At 35.2% G+C, this 17,083-nt stretch overlaps 1 protein-coding gene across 7 annotated transcripts in view; it reads right to left on the bottom strand.

The window, feature by feature from the left end:
* Positions 1 to 17,083, bottom strand: part of UBR3 (ubiquitin protein ligase E3 component n-recognin 3) — a 229,898-nt gene that overhangs the window by 94,261 nt on the left and 118,554 nt on the right. For all 7 annotated transcript variants that reach the window (XR_011502861.1, XM_070508074.1, XM_070508076.1 and 4 more), the window contains 2 exons: positions 16,383 to 16,471; positions 2,888 to 3,037 (listed from right to left, as the gene is read on the bottom strand). Coding sequence is in view for 6 of the 7 variants with exons in the window: in XM_070508074.1 (XP_070364175.1) it covers positions 2,888 to 3,037; positions 16,383 to 16,471 (239 nt within the window). In the remaining variant the exon portion in view is untranslated. The remainder of the gene's footprint in view (positions 1 to 2,887; positions 3,038 to 16,382; positions 16,472 to 17,083) is intronic.

The following is a 17,083-nucleotide window of genomic DNA, read 5'->3' as shown; positions in this document are numbered from 1 at the left end:
TCTCTAAATACCATTTTCTACTAAAAAAAAAAAATAAGACTCTTAGAGAAATGGCTGATTTCAGGGCAGGAAATGTATCAGACAAATATGGTATAACATGCCATACCAGAAAATGTAAAATCTCAAGTCTACAAGGTTTATGTCAAAAGGACTCAGGAGATAACTTGAAGAGGCTCTCACTGAACAAAGATGGAAGAACGTGAGCTGAACAAGAATTAATTGCAACAGAGTTCTTAATGATACAAAAAGTACTAATTAATTATTTTTGGAAAGTGCTAAAGGACCACTACCTCAATATTTTGAGGACTAGTAAATAACGGGAAAGAATACACTCTGTATTCTGCCTTTCATGTACAATCTATACCTCAGAGTAACCAAATAGTTGATGAGGTGAAATTTCTTTTATAGAAGCATTTCAGCTAATAAAGAAACATGAAAGAGATTTTGTGATCCTTGATGAACTGGTGAATCTAGGCACTAATCATCGTGCATGGCTAATATCTCAGAGAGAAAACAGGGTGGACAGAGAGGAACATGTTAAACATCAGTGGATACGTTCAGCAACATCCAAAAATGCTCTTCAATGACCCAACTTCTTCAAAAAGTAACATGCATTGGGGGGGGGGGGGCGACGACAAGGGAGATAAAAAGGGAATCTATTAATTAAAAGAGTACACGGGGACCCTACAATTATAAATAAATTAATTAAACAAAGTAAATTAGAAATGATTGGGGAATTTTGAACACTGACCAGGTGTTTGATGGTTCTGAGGAAGTAATCACTTAGGAGTGACTGTGGTTATGTTTAAAAACAAGTCCTGTCTTTTTAACAGAAACAGTGAAGTATTTACAGATGACATTACACGATGTCTAGAATCTGTTTCAAAATAATTCTAGAGAGAGGGAATACGTAAGATTAACCACAAGTTAATCACCGTCAAGACTGATGGGGACGTGGAAGTTCATTTTATTAGTCTCTTTACTTTAGCATATAATTAAAATTTTCCATATTCAAACGTAAAAAGAAAAAGAGAAGAGATCTAAATAAAGAAGTCAGAAGTAAGGAAAGAGTAAAGAGTGGTAAAAGGCGGGAGGATATCAGTGACCGACTGAGGCTCAGAAAGAAAGTAAGGAAACACCCAAAGTTCCCAATTAAAATCACTCGAGGGGCTGGGCCAGTGGCATAGCAGTTAAGTTTGCACGCTCTGCTTCAGCAGCCCAGAGTTCACCCGTCTGGATCCTGGGCATGGACCTACACACTGCTTATCAAGCCATGCAGTGGCAGGCACCCCACACATAAAGTAGAGGAAGATGGGCGTGAATGTTAGCTCAGAGCCAACCTTCCTCAGCAAAAAAGAGGAGGATTGGTGGCAGATGTTAGCTCAGGGCTAATCTTCCTCAAAAAAATAAAATAAAAATCACTCGAGATTTAATGCTTTTTAATGTTAGTTTCTTATTCCTTTCCTTCTATCTTTAAAAAATAAAAGAGCTACAGTAGAGTGGAATTATCAATACTAATTAGTTTTATAGTGTACAAAATTATTAAAAAGGGATTAAATGAAGTAACAAGTCAAAGCAACTTAAAAACTATAAAATAATGAACAAATAAAAGTTTAAAACAATAAGAACATATGCTTCATTAGGGCAGGGATTTTGTTTTGTTTCTTATTAGAATAGTATCTGGCATCTAGGTGCTCAATAAATATTTGTGGAATGAATGAATAAATAAAACATTAAGTTGATGATTATAAAGTATTTGGTGAAGAAGTTATGGATAGTCAAGCAGCAATAATCTAATAAGCTGGTTTTGTCACAGTAGTAAAACAGAGAAGTAGCTGCAAAAGTAGTCAATACTCCCACACATTTCCTTTTTAGTAGGCATTTCTGGTCTTGGCAGCTCTACTCCAATGTCCTACTCCACTGGGGTTTCCCAGATCAATTTCATTTTCAAACAAGAAGAGTAACAGGAGGAGACACTAATTTCCCAGGCACCATATTAGATCTTTTTGCCTATATCACATTACTTAACCAACATAATCCTCTGAAGGCAATATTATCTCTATGTTTAAAAGAAGGCAACCAACTTGGCCAGATTATGTCAAGCAATACCTATATTTGAACTCAGGGAGTCTTTTATATCTCTTTCCATTTACCATACTAAATTAGGGAGTAAACACCCTGGGAAAAAAGTGCTCTGAAGAAATACGTAAGAATTTTATTTTCTCTTTGCTTCATACATACTTCTGTTGAAAAAGATTGAATTCATAGAGACTAGAGTGTGTAAGAGTTATCAGAACCTCAAAATACTTCAGTATGAGAGAGGATGGAGAGCATTCAGACAAATCCTTCAACTTTAAAAAATATTTTTTAACTATGGATTGGTAAACATATCAATCAACAGCCTGTTTCAAGAATAATTGCTTCTAATAGTTCAAGAAATAAGGGCATGGCGGGGGATGTCGGTGGAGCAGTCAGAACACACACAACATTTATCGATTAAGTTCACTGTCATATGGGCGAGCTTCATGGTGCCCCAAAACAATTACAACGGCAACATCAATGATCACTCATCACAGATCACCATAAGAAATATAATAAAAAGTTTGAAATACTGCAAGAATTACCAAAACGTGACATACAGACACAACCTGAGCAAATGTTATTTGAAAAATGGTGCTAATAGACTAGCTCAACACTGGCTTGCCACAAATCTTCAATTTGTAAAAAACTCAATATCTGCAAAGTGCAATAAAATGAAGTATGCTTGTATAGATTGATAATTATATCTAGACAAAGATATAACTTTCATTTAATACAGATATTTATTAATCTGTTGTACATACTTTGGCTCTAAAATGTTCCCAATGAAAAATTACTTTGATTTTACCTGAGGATGCTTGCAACAATACAACCAATCCCGTAGGTCGGTCTTCAGAGGAGGGGCCACTCTGTCCACAAATAACACAATCATATACTGCCTCAGAAATTTGTGGTTCTGCTGCGGTTATCTCCATGGGAATATCATTCTCAGGAGAATCTGAGGAAAAAAGTTACAGCACTTAATTCCTAAGGAGGAAAATCTCTCTTCAATGAAAATGTGAAAAAAAAAACAAGTACAAATAATTTTGAGCTTCAATAATAATAAAGTTATGCAGTAAAAAAAACTATGGAAAAATTACCTTTCTAAAGTAAAATGTTTACTAAGAAAGAGACACAAAAATGCAAATAGTTGATATAATGAAAGATTTTAAATAATATATGGTCAAACATACTTCTGATGTTGTTGTATTATTCACATATAAAATTGAAACCAAAAATACAGAGACAAACATATTTGTATCAAAACAGGAAACTTTAAAATACTATAATTCAAGGAAACAGGGGAGATTATTTGTTCTAGTTTTCTTTGAGGTACCTCATAGGGGAAATTTATAATAACATGGCAGCCCTTGGAAAGAAATGGCAGTATTTCTTAGGAGATAAAAGAGGAACAAACTACTTCTCCTTTACTTTCAATTCTAGTGATTTATCTTAGCAATAATAATCAATACATATTTATTTATGTAAGGAAATCATTTAGATATGACCATATATATTAATAAAACAGAACTACTACAGAAAGTAACAGTAATCTTCTGGCAATATAATGTCATTAACAGCAAGAAATAAAATATTGAGTCAATAATGATTTTCCTATAGACTTTTAAATTCATGAAGCTGTGATGTTGTTCATAGTGGCAAAGAAACGAGTAGAGGGGATTGGTAAGACCAGGGAAGGAGAAGTGATTAATGACATGCTTGAAAGATAGAGGCATACCTAAAGAAATATATAAGTACATGATAGAAATAGGGAAAGAAAGATATACAGTTTAGATATATTTTAATAATTCATAAAGATAAACATATATTTAATATTTATTAAGAGAAGTGACAGGAAAAGGGGCAGAGACCTAAAATAAAACTTTGGATAATGCCCAGTATTAATGGAAATAAAAAAGAAGCCAATAAAGAAATCAGAGAAAAAAACAATACATGAATGGAATCCGAACGAGAAAGCTCAATGTCTATGAAAATAAGATTAATGGGTCAAACTGAAAAGAACATTTCAAAAGAAAGAAAGTACCAGAGGTCATTAAGATCTGACATATGATTACTTTGCTTTTTAGGGAGAAAACTTTAGTAGAGAAAAGAGGGAGTGTGTCTGATTACTCTCAAGTTCAAATGAGAATACGGAAATCACCTGACAAAGTGTCATAAAATAATACAGTCTCATCTTAAGTACCAAAGAACTAGAATTCATTAACTCTATCTCACACACAAAGATCATTTTCCTTTTCTTAGGTCTTGGTAGAATCAACTTGAACACTCCAAGGAAATCCTAATACCAAAACGCATTATCAAAGAGGCTGCTAAGTCACCTTTTCCAGAGTTTTGGAAAGAAAGGCTTGACAATTTTCTATGGTGATACAGTGGTTAAGGCACAAAAATAAAATAGATGACCTCTTTTTCATGCAAAGTGATTTTTATTTGAATTCTGACTTTAATAATTACAGACACTAATGTCCCTTCCTTGTTTTTCTTCAAGAAACTAAAAAGATCATGGTTTAATTCTTTAAAGATGAGGAAAATCACTGCTTCTGTATATTCTATAATGAATTAAAATATATTATTGGCAACTTATGATTGATTCTGTCATTCTGGTACTCAATTTTGAAATTTTAGTTAAGACTTAAAAAGGACCTATGACCAAATTAAATGCTTATATTTAAATGCTATTATTGTTTCTCAGCTATACATAAAGATATGGGAAAATATTAATTAACAACACTCTGTTCTAAAAGAAGCCAGGCTCAAAGAGTACATATTGTATGTAAATGGTTACATAAAGAACAAAAACAGGCAAAATTAATATATCCTATTAGAAGTAAGGATACTGGTTACTTCGGGAAGAGGCAGTGACAGAGAACATGAAGGGGATTTATGGGATGCTGGTAATGTTTTGTTTCTCAATCTGGAAGCTGGTTACACAGTGATAGCCAGTTTTTAAAAACTCAAACAGCTCTACAATCATGATAAATGTACTTTTCTTTGTGTATATTTCAATTAAAAAATGTTAATGCATATTAAATGAACAGTTCAACTAGATATTTTCTGCAGTATTATAAGATACTTAATTCTGCCAACTGTATGCACACATCAACATCTGTACACATTTTCCACACCAAAAAAATCTAAAAGCGTTATGTCCTGCAAATTGATGCAATGAAGAGACTACAATGATTTTCTCTAGGTAAACTAAATGAAGACAGATGCAAAACTGAGAGAGTAATAGTCAAAGATGGGAAATTCAAGTGCTACCAGAAACCATACTAATAACGAAAACACTGTTATAAATAACCCTTCATTTCTTAAATCCTACTTTGTCTTTCAAAACAATTAAAATTTAATGTGTCTCTGTGTAAAATTGACACTTGCCCTTTTAAAACAGAAGTGCCTATTTTTAATCATCATAATTAATATTATTACACAATAGGCAAAAAAGATGAATAAAGCAATAGTTAACTCATCTATTTAGTTTTACATGAACAGAAAAGAATCTATCTGAATTAAGCAGGTGATTCTTTTGAAAGCTATTTCAATCTGCCAAAGTTCTGTTTACAATCACTGTGTTAGAATGACTACAAAATAGCTCCAATTCTCCACTTCTTTCTGTAACCATGATCTTTGCAATGTGACTTCACAACTCCTCCCATCAAGAGGTACAATTTCTTTTCCCTGCTCTTTGTATATGGGCTGGCCTTCACTGCTTTAGTCAAGAGAATGTGGCAGAAATAACAGTATGCCTTTCTAAGACTAGGCCTCAAGTGGTCTTGCATGCTTTCTCTCTTTCTTTCTCTCCCTCTCTCTCTCAACTCTGCCACCTACAGGAGAGTAAGTCTGGACTAGCCTCCTGGAGAAAGAGAGCCCACATGGAACAGAGCCAAATCGTCTCCCCCAGCTCAGGCCAGCCCTCAGTTAACCAACCAGCAGACCACAGATCCATGAGTAAGCCCAGATGAGATCAGCTAAGCCCTTTGCAGAAAAGTTTGGTCCAAATCAGCAGAACTACCAGTCAATCCACTGACTTATGAGATAACAAATGATTATTGTTTTATATCACTAAATTTTGGGGTGATTTGTCACATAGCAATTGCTAACTAAAAATGTTTCGACTGTATGTTAATTACAATATGTAATCTTCCAAAAGAACTGCAGAACTCTGCCTTACTATGTGAGTCTTGAAAGCTAACATTCAAAGTGATAAAGGTGTTTCCATTCAGAATATTTTTAGTTTAAGGGAAAAAGTCATTTTCCAACAATAGCATTTTAATTATCATCAGAAGGAAAAGCTTCAGCATTCATAAATATTACAATTCTACTTCACGAGTTTACATTATTACATAAAATTTCTTATTCTAATATTGGTTAAAATTGCTTAAAGTCTATTTTTCACATAAAATTAATCGTTAATTACAAACTAGCATCTGCCTTTACTTTTAACTTTTACACTTATGAATTCACTGGATTAATTTAAACTAAAGCAAGTATTTGGAAAACAATCAAATATCTTCTTGCTGCATGTTTCGCTTTTGTGTTTATGGCATTTTGTGGATGAACAGAGGAAAGAATAGATAATGACAGGGATGATATATTTAATGCTCTCAAAACCATATGAAATATATTTTTGTTTGAAAACATTAGGCCTCCCCTGGGGAACAGTCAACTGCAAAACACAAATATCACAGGGTAAGGTGCGGTCTGCAGCCCAGTGTAAGCACCGAGAATGTTCTTTATTGAATAAATTGATCCAAAATTATAAGTGTTTTATTTGGTTTTAAGAACACTAAGCCACTTTAATTTTTACCTACAACTGAGAAGTACTTACTAGTAACCTACTAGACCACAATACCTTTTCTTTTTACCTACAAGATTAACAAAAATACAAAATTTGATAAAATATTCTAATGACAAGGATACAGGGAAATTGATACTCTGACATACTCAGTGAGAATGTAAAGTGGTACAAATGCTATGAAGGGAATTTGGCTATATCTAGCAAAATTAGAAAAGCATTTACTCTTTGACCCAGCAATCCCACTTCCAAAAACCTATCATACAGATACATTATCCAAAAAAAGAAAGATATATGCACAAAGATATTTGCTGCAGTACTATTGATATAGCAAAAGACTGAAAATAACCCAATTGTCCAGCAATAGAAGACCATTTGAATAAACTATGGAAGACTCGGCCATACCACCCTGAACGTGCCCAATCTCATCTGAATAAACTATGGAAAATCTACAAAATGCAAGACTATACAGCTAGAAAAAGGGACGAAGAATATCTCTATACACTGCACGGTGGGATCTCCAGGATATAATGTTAAGTAAAAAAGAGCAAGGTAGAAAAAGAGTACATAATGTTATCAATTACCTAAGAAGGGGACACTGGAAATATAAATATTTTCATATCTCGGTATAAAATATATAAACATATTTATATCCCCAATCCCCCTTCTTACATAAATGGTAGCACAGATAAGTAAATATATGCATATTTGTTCATGTTGTTAAAAAATAAAGGGATAAACCTCAAGTTGAACTGTACAATTAAATAACAAAATAAACAGCTGCCTCCACAACTAACAATAAAAGTCAACCAAATCCTGATCTATGCCAGCTCTTGCTTGGACTATCCCACTTTTCAAAAGAAATCTTACAGGATGGGTACTGTGGACAGATCCCATTTCTCCTAGTATCTCTTGCTCCTTCTGCTAACAACAGGCCTCAGTTTTTGTTTAGGATGATCCCCTCCCTCACCATTTGCTTTTAATTCACGTGCTTTGTGGGGAGCTAACTAAGAGAGGCACATCAAGAATTTTTGCTTCAGCTATTAGAAAATTCTTTTCATTCTGGTTTTCTTTTTTTAAAGATTGGCACCTGAGCTAACAACTGTTGCCAATCTTTCTTTTTTTTAATTTTTTAAAATTAAAAATTTTTTAATTTTAATTTTTTAATTTTAATTTTTTAATTTAAAAATTTTTTTAATTTTTTCTTTTTCTCCCCAAAGCCCCCCAGTGCATAGTTGTATATTCTAGTTGTGAGTGCCTCTGGTTGTGCTTCATTCTGGTTTTCTAAAAAATAAATAAAACATTCCAAACACGTTGAATATCCCTTCTTTCTTGTGCTTTCTGTCTGAATCAATCAATCATCAGGTCTATTAATTCTTACTTCACAACTATTCTCATGTCTGTCCCTTCATATCTCCAGGCTACCAACTTGGTGGGGAGGTGGTGACTTAACTCCCCTTAATTTGCTTCAAATATGAAGAAATAGTAAGGAGCAGACAAACTTTGTTGAGTTATAGCCCAGGCACTACCATTTACTGTATAACCTCAAAGAAATTACTTAATCTAAGTCTAGGCATCTTCATCTGGGAGAATACCACTTATCGCATGCGTATGTCAGGACAAATAAGCCAATATACAGAACGTGTTTAGCATAGTGCTGGGTACACAGTTAACATACAAAAATATATATCATCATCATCATCATCATCCCCTGAAATTCATACTCTTACACCTAGACCCAAAATACAGAAAACGTTTTGTGTACACAACCTTTATAATAATTAAAATTAGAAAAAAAGTGAAATCCAATTATGAAATCCAATTACTAAGTAAATTATAGAAAAAAAATAATAACAGTAACAGCCAATGCTTATAAATACCTATTATTTGCCAAGTACTCTGTTTTAAATGTACTAATACATTCCATACTAACAACAAGCCTATGAAGTAGGTCGTACGTATAATAATCCCTTTTTAACTATGGGCAAACCAATTCAGAGAGAGGTTAATTAAATTACTTCAGGCAATGGTGCGGCTCAGATATAAACTCAGGCAGTCAGGCTCCAGAGTCCCTGCTCAACCACTACACTATGCTACCTCTCCAATGAAGTACAACCTTTAAAAATACCAGGAGTTTTAGTAATAATATAGGGATATTTTTATGCTAAAATATTAAAAGGTATGATACAAAACTGTACTATACAGTATCATCAGTAATGAACGTGCCTTTTAGATGGTGGAATTAGAGATAAAATTGGTCCTTCTTTATGCTTTTCCGTACCATACAATTTCTATGATTAAAAAGGAATAAGTTTGACACCAAAAGCAAAGGCAACAAAGGCAAAAGTAAACAGCTAGAACTATATCAAACTAAAAAGCTTCTGCTCAGCAAAGGAAACCATCAATAAAATGAAAAGGCAACCTACTGAATGGGAGAAAATATTTGCAAATCATATATCTGCAAAGATCTCACGCAATTCAATAGCTTAAAAATCCAAACAATCTCATTAAAAAGTGGGCAGAGGATCTGAATAGACATTTTTTTCAAAGAAGACATACAGACATACATGAAAAGTTGCTCAGTCTCACTAATCATCAGGGAAATGCAAATCAAAACCACAATGAGATACCACCTCACATCTGTTAGGATGGCTATTATCAAAAAGTCAGAAAATACAGAAAATAACAAGTTTTGGCTAGGTCGTGGAGAAAAGGGAACCCTTCCGTACTGTTGGTAGGAATAGAAAATGGTGTGGCCACTATGGAAAATGGTATGGAGGTTCCTCAAAAAATTAAAAAGAGAACTACCATGTGACCCAGCAATTCTACTTCTGGGTATTTACTAACTCAAAAGATGTGGCACCCCCATATTCACTGCAGCATTATTTACAATAGCCAAGACACAGAAGCAACCTAAGTGTCCATCAATGGATGAATAGATAAAGAAAATGTGGTGTACACATATATAATAGAATATTGTTCAGCCATAAAAAAGAAGGAAATCTTGCCATTTGTGACAACCTTGGATGGATGGACCATGAGGACAAATACTGTATGATCTAACTTATATGTAGAATCTTTCATTAAAAAACACACTCAGATACAGAGAACAGACTGGAGGTTGCCAGGGGTAGGAGGCAGGGATTGGGCGAAATGGGTGAAGGTGGTCAAAAGGTACAAACTTCCAGTTATAAAGTAAATAAGTCTTAGGGATGTAAAGAACAGCCTGGTGACTACGGTTAATAGTGTATTATATATTTGAAAGTTGTTAAGAGAGTAAATCTTAAAAATTCTCATCACAAGAAAAACAATTTGCAACTATGTGTAGTAATGGATGTTAACTAGATTTATTGTGGTGATCATTTTGCAATATATACAAATGTCCAATCATATCTTGTACACTTGAAGCTAATATAATGTTATAAAGTCAATTATAACTCAATGAAAAAATGTAGTATTTTTTTTTTTTAAAGACTGGCACCTGAGCTAACAACTGTTGCCAATCTTTTTTTTTTTTTCCTGCTTTATCTCCCCAAACCCCCCCTGTACACAGTTGTATATCTTAGTTGCAGGTCCTTCTAGCTGTGGGATGTGGGACACCACCTCAACATGGCCTGACGAGCGGTGCCATGTCTGCACCCAGGATCAGAACCCTGGGCCACCACAGCGGAGCATGCAAACTTAACCACTCAGCCACGGAGCCGGCGCTGTAGTATGTTTAAGATCATAAAATAATTTCCAAAATAAATTCTTACTCTATATTAAGCATCGGAATTCTCACTTGGAACTCAATTCTGCTGCATTTCAGCCATATCTATCTGATAAACCTTAACGGTTCAAGGTTATAATCTAACATCTTGACTCCTACACCTAGATGGCTAATAAAAATAAACAATGGGGTATAATGATCAGGAAAGAAGGATGGAAGGAAACGCAGAGGTGAGTCTCCTCATATAGGAACCCGATACTACAGAAAGGCATTAAACAACAGATAAGTAAGAGTACTAATCACAGAGATCTGGTACATTCGAAGAGAAAGCTTTTGTTCTTAATTTCTACCTAGTAATGCACTATATTTGATTAGAGGATTTGTAAAGTACTGTATGTTATAAATCTGAAATATTCTTTATGTTATGATACTAGACTAGACATCTCAGGAGAATATCTCTCATACACAAAGATAAAGGCAAAATAAGAAAGACAGAACTACAGATTGTTTACATTCTTACAGCATAGCTGGGAAATAAAGCAAGAAGACAAAAGGTATCTGACAAATGAAGCAGAGGACTGGACTAACATTAAATTGTATCTGTACTACTGCCAGGTGGTACCTCTGGTGTGGCCCTGCCTTGTGTGCGAATTTTATAACACATAATGTCATATGCAAATGAAGCAAATAGTAATTGGAGGCAGATCGACAGGTGATTTTGCAATTTTTATCTTGGGCAATGGATGAAAATAGGGTCTCTAACGGATTTTCAGGGTTGAATCTTTGGGAAGGGACTACTCGAGTTATAAACAAAAGGAATATACAAATCTGAATGGTCCAGAATCCTACAGGCATGGCCATGACCAACGTAAGTAAACCAAGTACTCATGAATCTATATTACCTCATCTGTCACCACTGCAGCATGCAAGAACCAAGACTGAGAGAGTGGAGCTCATTATCCTGATGGCTTCTGTGAACTGCCTGCTTGCTGGCAATCATGTCTGCCTGATCCCTCAATTGTTCTTCCTGTGCCCCGGCTACTGCCAAAAAAGGTCAAACCTTCCAAAAAGTAGTAAGATTTAGAAGAGGGAGCCAATAACTTTGCAGACTAGTAACATTCAAATTTGTGATCTTGAATATAACTGGTCCCTAAGCATTGCTTATCAATCTTTATCCTTACTCGGTAAGCAACATCTCCCACTCTGCTCAGCAACTATGCCAAGCCTCAGGTGGCATTCTTTTCACTCAGCAGAACTCACCTTTTACTGAACCCCGAAAACTGAGTGATTTTCTTAACTTCCTATTTCCCTTACCCCCAGTGGAACCTACCTCTATCTCCATCCACTCTTTCCTCCTTTCCTCCACTCTCCTCTGAAGATGACGTGACCATTCTCCTAGTCAAGACAATACCACCTAACCTCCTCTGGGTTCTTTGCCTGATCAATTCCTCAGAAAACTGCTTCTGTCTAATCTCACTTGGGAGCTGGAGGCAGCAGATAAAAACAATTTCTAGAAGTATTTCTAGCTTTTTTTCCTAGTTCCTAAAGTTGCAAACAAACTGAAACAAACTGAACTGTACATCAAACTGGTTACGCTACCTCCCAAAAAAAGGACTGTTCTGAAGTGACTTTAGAACACAGAACTCTGACTATATAACCTTAGTGACATATACTGAAGGAGAAAACGATCTGTAAATAATTTTAAATTTTTTAACTCAGTAATTGCATTGTTTAACATAATATCAAGTTTGGTATTTTGAAGCTATTTTCTTTATTCTGTAGGAAAAAGTAATTTTCTTACATATGAGATATTATGGTTGAGCAGGAGAATATTCTCAATCCTAAGACATGCATACTGAAATATTTAGTAGTAAACACCAAGATGTCTGTAACTTACTTCATTTATGAGAGAGAGCAAGAGAACAAAGAAAAATGTTAACCAGGTGAAGGTTATATTGAGATACAGGAATTGATAATACTATTCCTTTAGTTGTTCTTTATGTTTGAAATTTTTCATAAGAAAAAACAGCATGTGCAAAATTACCTCATTTTGGTAAGAAATATATTTATATACATATATACTTAGAAAAAGATTTGTAAGGATACAGCCTAGATTAGGAAATCTGGTAGTAAAAATAAAAGATTATTTTCTTATTTTTGATTATATGTGTTTTCTCAGTTTCTATAATAAAAATTTAATGCTTTGGTAATAACAGAAATTTTAACTTGATATGTTATAATAATAAATTATTAATAAGTATCTACCTCAAGATTGTAGACTGAACACACATTTTGTCTCTCATTCCTTCTAAAAAACCACTGAAATACAAGTGAAAAGAATACATGAAGAAATATTTCAAAAAAAATTATAGAAAAAGGACAGATTGTGGAAGAAAATTTCACCAACCAACAAGTAAGAAATGTCAGTAAAATTTCTGAAAGATTGGGGGCCAGTCCCACGGCCTAGTGGCTAAATTTGGTGTGCTCCACTTCAGAGGCCTGGGTTCAGTTCCTGGGCGTGGACCTACACCACTCCTTGGCAGCCAGGCATTGGTGGTGACCCACATACAAAACAGAGAAGGATTGGCACAGATGTTAGCTCAGGGAAAATCTTCCTCAGGAAAAAAAAAAAATTCTGAAAGATTGGAGGAGATGGAGACACGCTGACAGATGAAAGAAAGCTACAAAAGCTGCAACCACTTATGTATTATGAGAAAGTTACAGAAAAGGAAGAATTGATCTGTCCATTAGAATGTCAATTCTGGGCTCAGAATCAGCCAGTGAGGTAAAGGACAGAAGTTGTATGAAGTGGCTCTGAAAACAGAACAGTTGATTGAAGGACTATATGCAGAACTTCACTACTCAGCACCCCAATACCCTCCCAACCTTGACTGAACAGAGTACTCAGATGGCTTGGCATTTATCTCAGGGGGAGAAAATAAAAGTCTATTCTTCTCCAAAGAAACTGAACAAGTCGCTTGAAGAACACTTGGGTTTCTAGTATGAACGTTAACATCTTGGGGCCCAAACAGAGCAGTCTGCTGTCCTCCCACTCTAACCTAAGTCTGACAGTTGACACGTCTCACCCGCATACACAGACTGGAGAGAATTACTAGGATTAAACCTATTTACACCCCAGTAGAGTAAACCAAAAGTAGCTACCCAGACCATCTTTCCAAGACAATCAAGGATCATCACGCAAATGAGGAAAACTAAAAACATGAAAGACCAACATAAATTTAAAAAGTAATTCAGAAGGGTAAAGGATAATTTAGAGACAGACAGACCTCTAACACATTCAGAAAGACTTGAGAAAAAATACTATAAGGAAGGTAAGAATAAGGGGCCAGCCTGGGGGCATAGTGGTTAAGTTTGTGCGCTCTGCTTCAGTAGCCCAGGGTTCATGGGTTCAGATGCCAGGAACGGACCTACACATCACTCATCAAGCCATGCTGTGGCAGCACCCCACATATAAAACAGAGGAAGACTGGCACAGATGTTAGCTCAGGGACAATCTTCCTCATCAAAAAATAAAATAAAATAAAATACTAACGAGGAAATTTCTAAGCATGTAAAGCAAAAAAACACATGATATAAAAGATAAAGACAAAAGACTAGAAGATCAGTCCAGGAGATCCCACATCCAACTAGTAAAAGTCTCACAAAAAGAGAATGAAGAAAATATAAGGAGAAAAGTTTTGTAACGGTTCTCTACTGCTGTATAACAAATTACCCCAAAACTCAGTGGCTTAAACCAACATTTATTATCTCACACAGTTTCTGAGAGACGGGAATCTGGGAGCACTTTAGCTGTATGGTTCTGGCTCAGAATCTCTTATGAGATTACTTTCAAACTAACAGCTGGGCTGCAGCCATCTAAAGGCTTGACTGAGGCTGGAAGTTTCACATTTAAGCTCACTCAGTAGCTTAAGTCCCTTACCACATAGGCCTCTCCATAGGGCTGCTCACAACATGGCAGCTGGCTTTCCCTGGAATGAGTAATCCAAGAGAGAGAGAAAACAAGCAAGACAGGAGCCACAGTGCCTTTCATTACCTAATCGCAGAAATGACATATCATCACTTCTGCCATATTCCAGTGCTCATACACACCAATTACAATGCAATATAGGAGGAGGCTACACAGGGCATAAATACCAGAAGGCATGGATCATTGAGGGTCACAGTGGAGAATGACTACACTAGTTATCAAGGAAATCAGGAAAAAAATTCTCAGAGCTTCAGATATAGGAATCTTCAGACAGAAAAGGCCCATTAAGTACTAAGGAGAATGAAAAAAGATCCACCTAGGTATAAATCATAAAATTTCAGATCTCTAAGGATCAGACAATTATAAAAGTGTCATAGGAAAGGGAAAAAGTGCTCACCTACAAAGAAATAAGAATCAGACTACAACTAGACTTCTCATCAGATGAATGCTAAAAGACAAGGGAGTATTGCCTTCACAGTTGTGACAGAAAATGTGCATCAATCTGGAATTCTGCATTCATCCAAATGTACAATCGTACAATCAAGCATGAGAGGAGACTAGAGTCCCATCCAGAAACATAAAGAATCAGAAAGTTTAGCCTCCACATAAGCATGTTAGGAATATACTTGAGACTGCATTGGAACAAAACAAAACCAAAAAACCAGATGAGGTAAGACGCAGGAAACCCCAGACCAATGAACAAGAGGAAAATCCCAAGGTAATGACTGCACAGCACACCCACAGAGCAAATGGACCAGAATGGAACAAAATTCCATGCAAAGGACAGTATGATTGAGTACTGGGTATGTATGACTGGGTAGCACAAAGGCACAATAATTAAGAAAAAAGGCAGTTGGAAACTTCAGGAAAAACAAAAGACAATATAAGAAAGTCATGGCCCAAACAGAAATGAATAAAGGGTGGTATGGTTCTCAGCAACTGAGAGACTATAAGAAAAAAGGCTACATACTAAACATGGTCATGTTAAGGTGGTCTAAGAGTCAGGCTACAAGACTCAAAAACAGTAAATGAATCTCAGCACACTACTTAGCCCTCTACTCAACAGCATTCAGAAAGTCATATTAATTGCTTTTCAACTGTTAGAGTCACTTTTGGATGGAAAACTTGATTACAAGTGCAAAATAAAATGTTAGCAACCTTAACAATTTAAAAGTAAACAACTGATAAAAGGCAAGTCAAAAAAATAAAGCAAAAAAATTTCACTGGAATGCAGGAAGCAGTCAGGGAAGGGAGTATCCTGGCTAACTGAAGACTGAGACTGAGATTTAATCTATTTCTCCAATGTTTGTAAAAGATTACTCTTAACAATCTACCATCATACACGAAAATGGTATCCCCTCTCATTGTACAAATCCTAATGGAAGTGAGAAGTGCACCTGATTTTAATAAATACTGAAGGAAGTGGCAGAAGAAGGAGGTACTAAAAGTATTTGAAAACTATTTTAAGGATCTTAGGACAATTCACAGGAAAAGATCAGAATAAGTAAATGCATGTTGGTGGACCTCACCAATCTGAAAGACAGTTTAACAGAAGAGAACAGAGGGAGGGCATTGTATTGCTACCATCAGGAAGAACTTTCTAACAACTGAAGCTACTCAACAACAGAATGGATTGCTTATAATAAAGGTCTGATCTTCCATCACTTTTCTGTTTAAATAAAGAATAAAGCCATCTGTCTGAAATGTTTAAAACTGGTGGGAGATTGGACTAGCTAACCCCTAAGGTAATAACTGTAATTATGAGAGTTCTAAACTAATAAAGTTTGACTTACCAACATCCATTGCGGTTTCCATGAAGCTTTTCTGTCGTGAAGCAAACTCTGCAAGCAATTTCTGCTGCCTCTCTCTAGCCTTTTGTCGCCTACATTAAACAGAAATAAAGCGATAAGTACCAGACATGCTTAAGATTTACCCACTGTCTTTCAGGAATACATAATGTATGAAAAGCCCCTGGCACACAGATGAGAACAACCTATTTTCTATACTATGCATTAAATTCAGTGTAAGATTTGACTGTCCTTAAAAGGATTCCATTGCTTTAAAAAAGTTTGAAAATCATTTGCTTAAATAGGTAAAAATAAAAGCCAAGATTTACTTTAAAATGTGAAAAAATAATTAAACTAGATAGAAAATTTGGATTTCCAACAACACAATTTCCTAAGTATACGTCAGTTGGTAGCAAGAGCAAAAAGAAAGTCTTTTTAGCAAGGAACTCAAAATTTACCCCCATGCACAAATAATAGCAAATTGGTTGCTAGAAGAAGTTATGATGCTTAGATAAGAACAGAATCTAAAAGATAAAAATAGGCAGATTTACTGTTATCTTAAAAATAGATCTTTCCTAAGCAGAAGCCAGGAAGTTTCCCTGTTTCTATGAACAGATATTCCAAGTTTGGTTTATTTTGCATAAAGTAAAAGAATGTGAAAAAGTCTCAAATGCAACAAAAAGAATAAAACTATATTCCAAATCTAA

The sequence above is a fragment of the Equus asinus genome, chromosome 4 (assembly GCF_041296235.1).
Source record: "Equus asinus isolate D_3611 breed Donkey chromosome 4, EquAss-T2T_v2, whole genome shotgun sequence".
Classification (NCBI taxonomy): domain Eukaryota; kingdom Metazoa; phylum Chordata; class Mammalia; order Perissodactyla; family Equidae; genus Equus; species Equus asinus.
The sequence above is the reverse complement of the archived record's forward strand: the minus strand, read 5'-3'. Positions and strand labels throughout refer to the sequence as shown.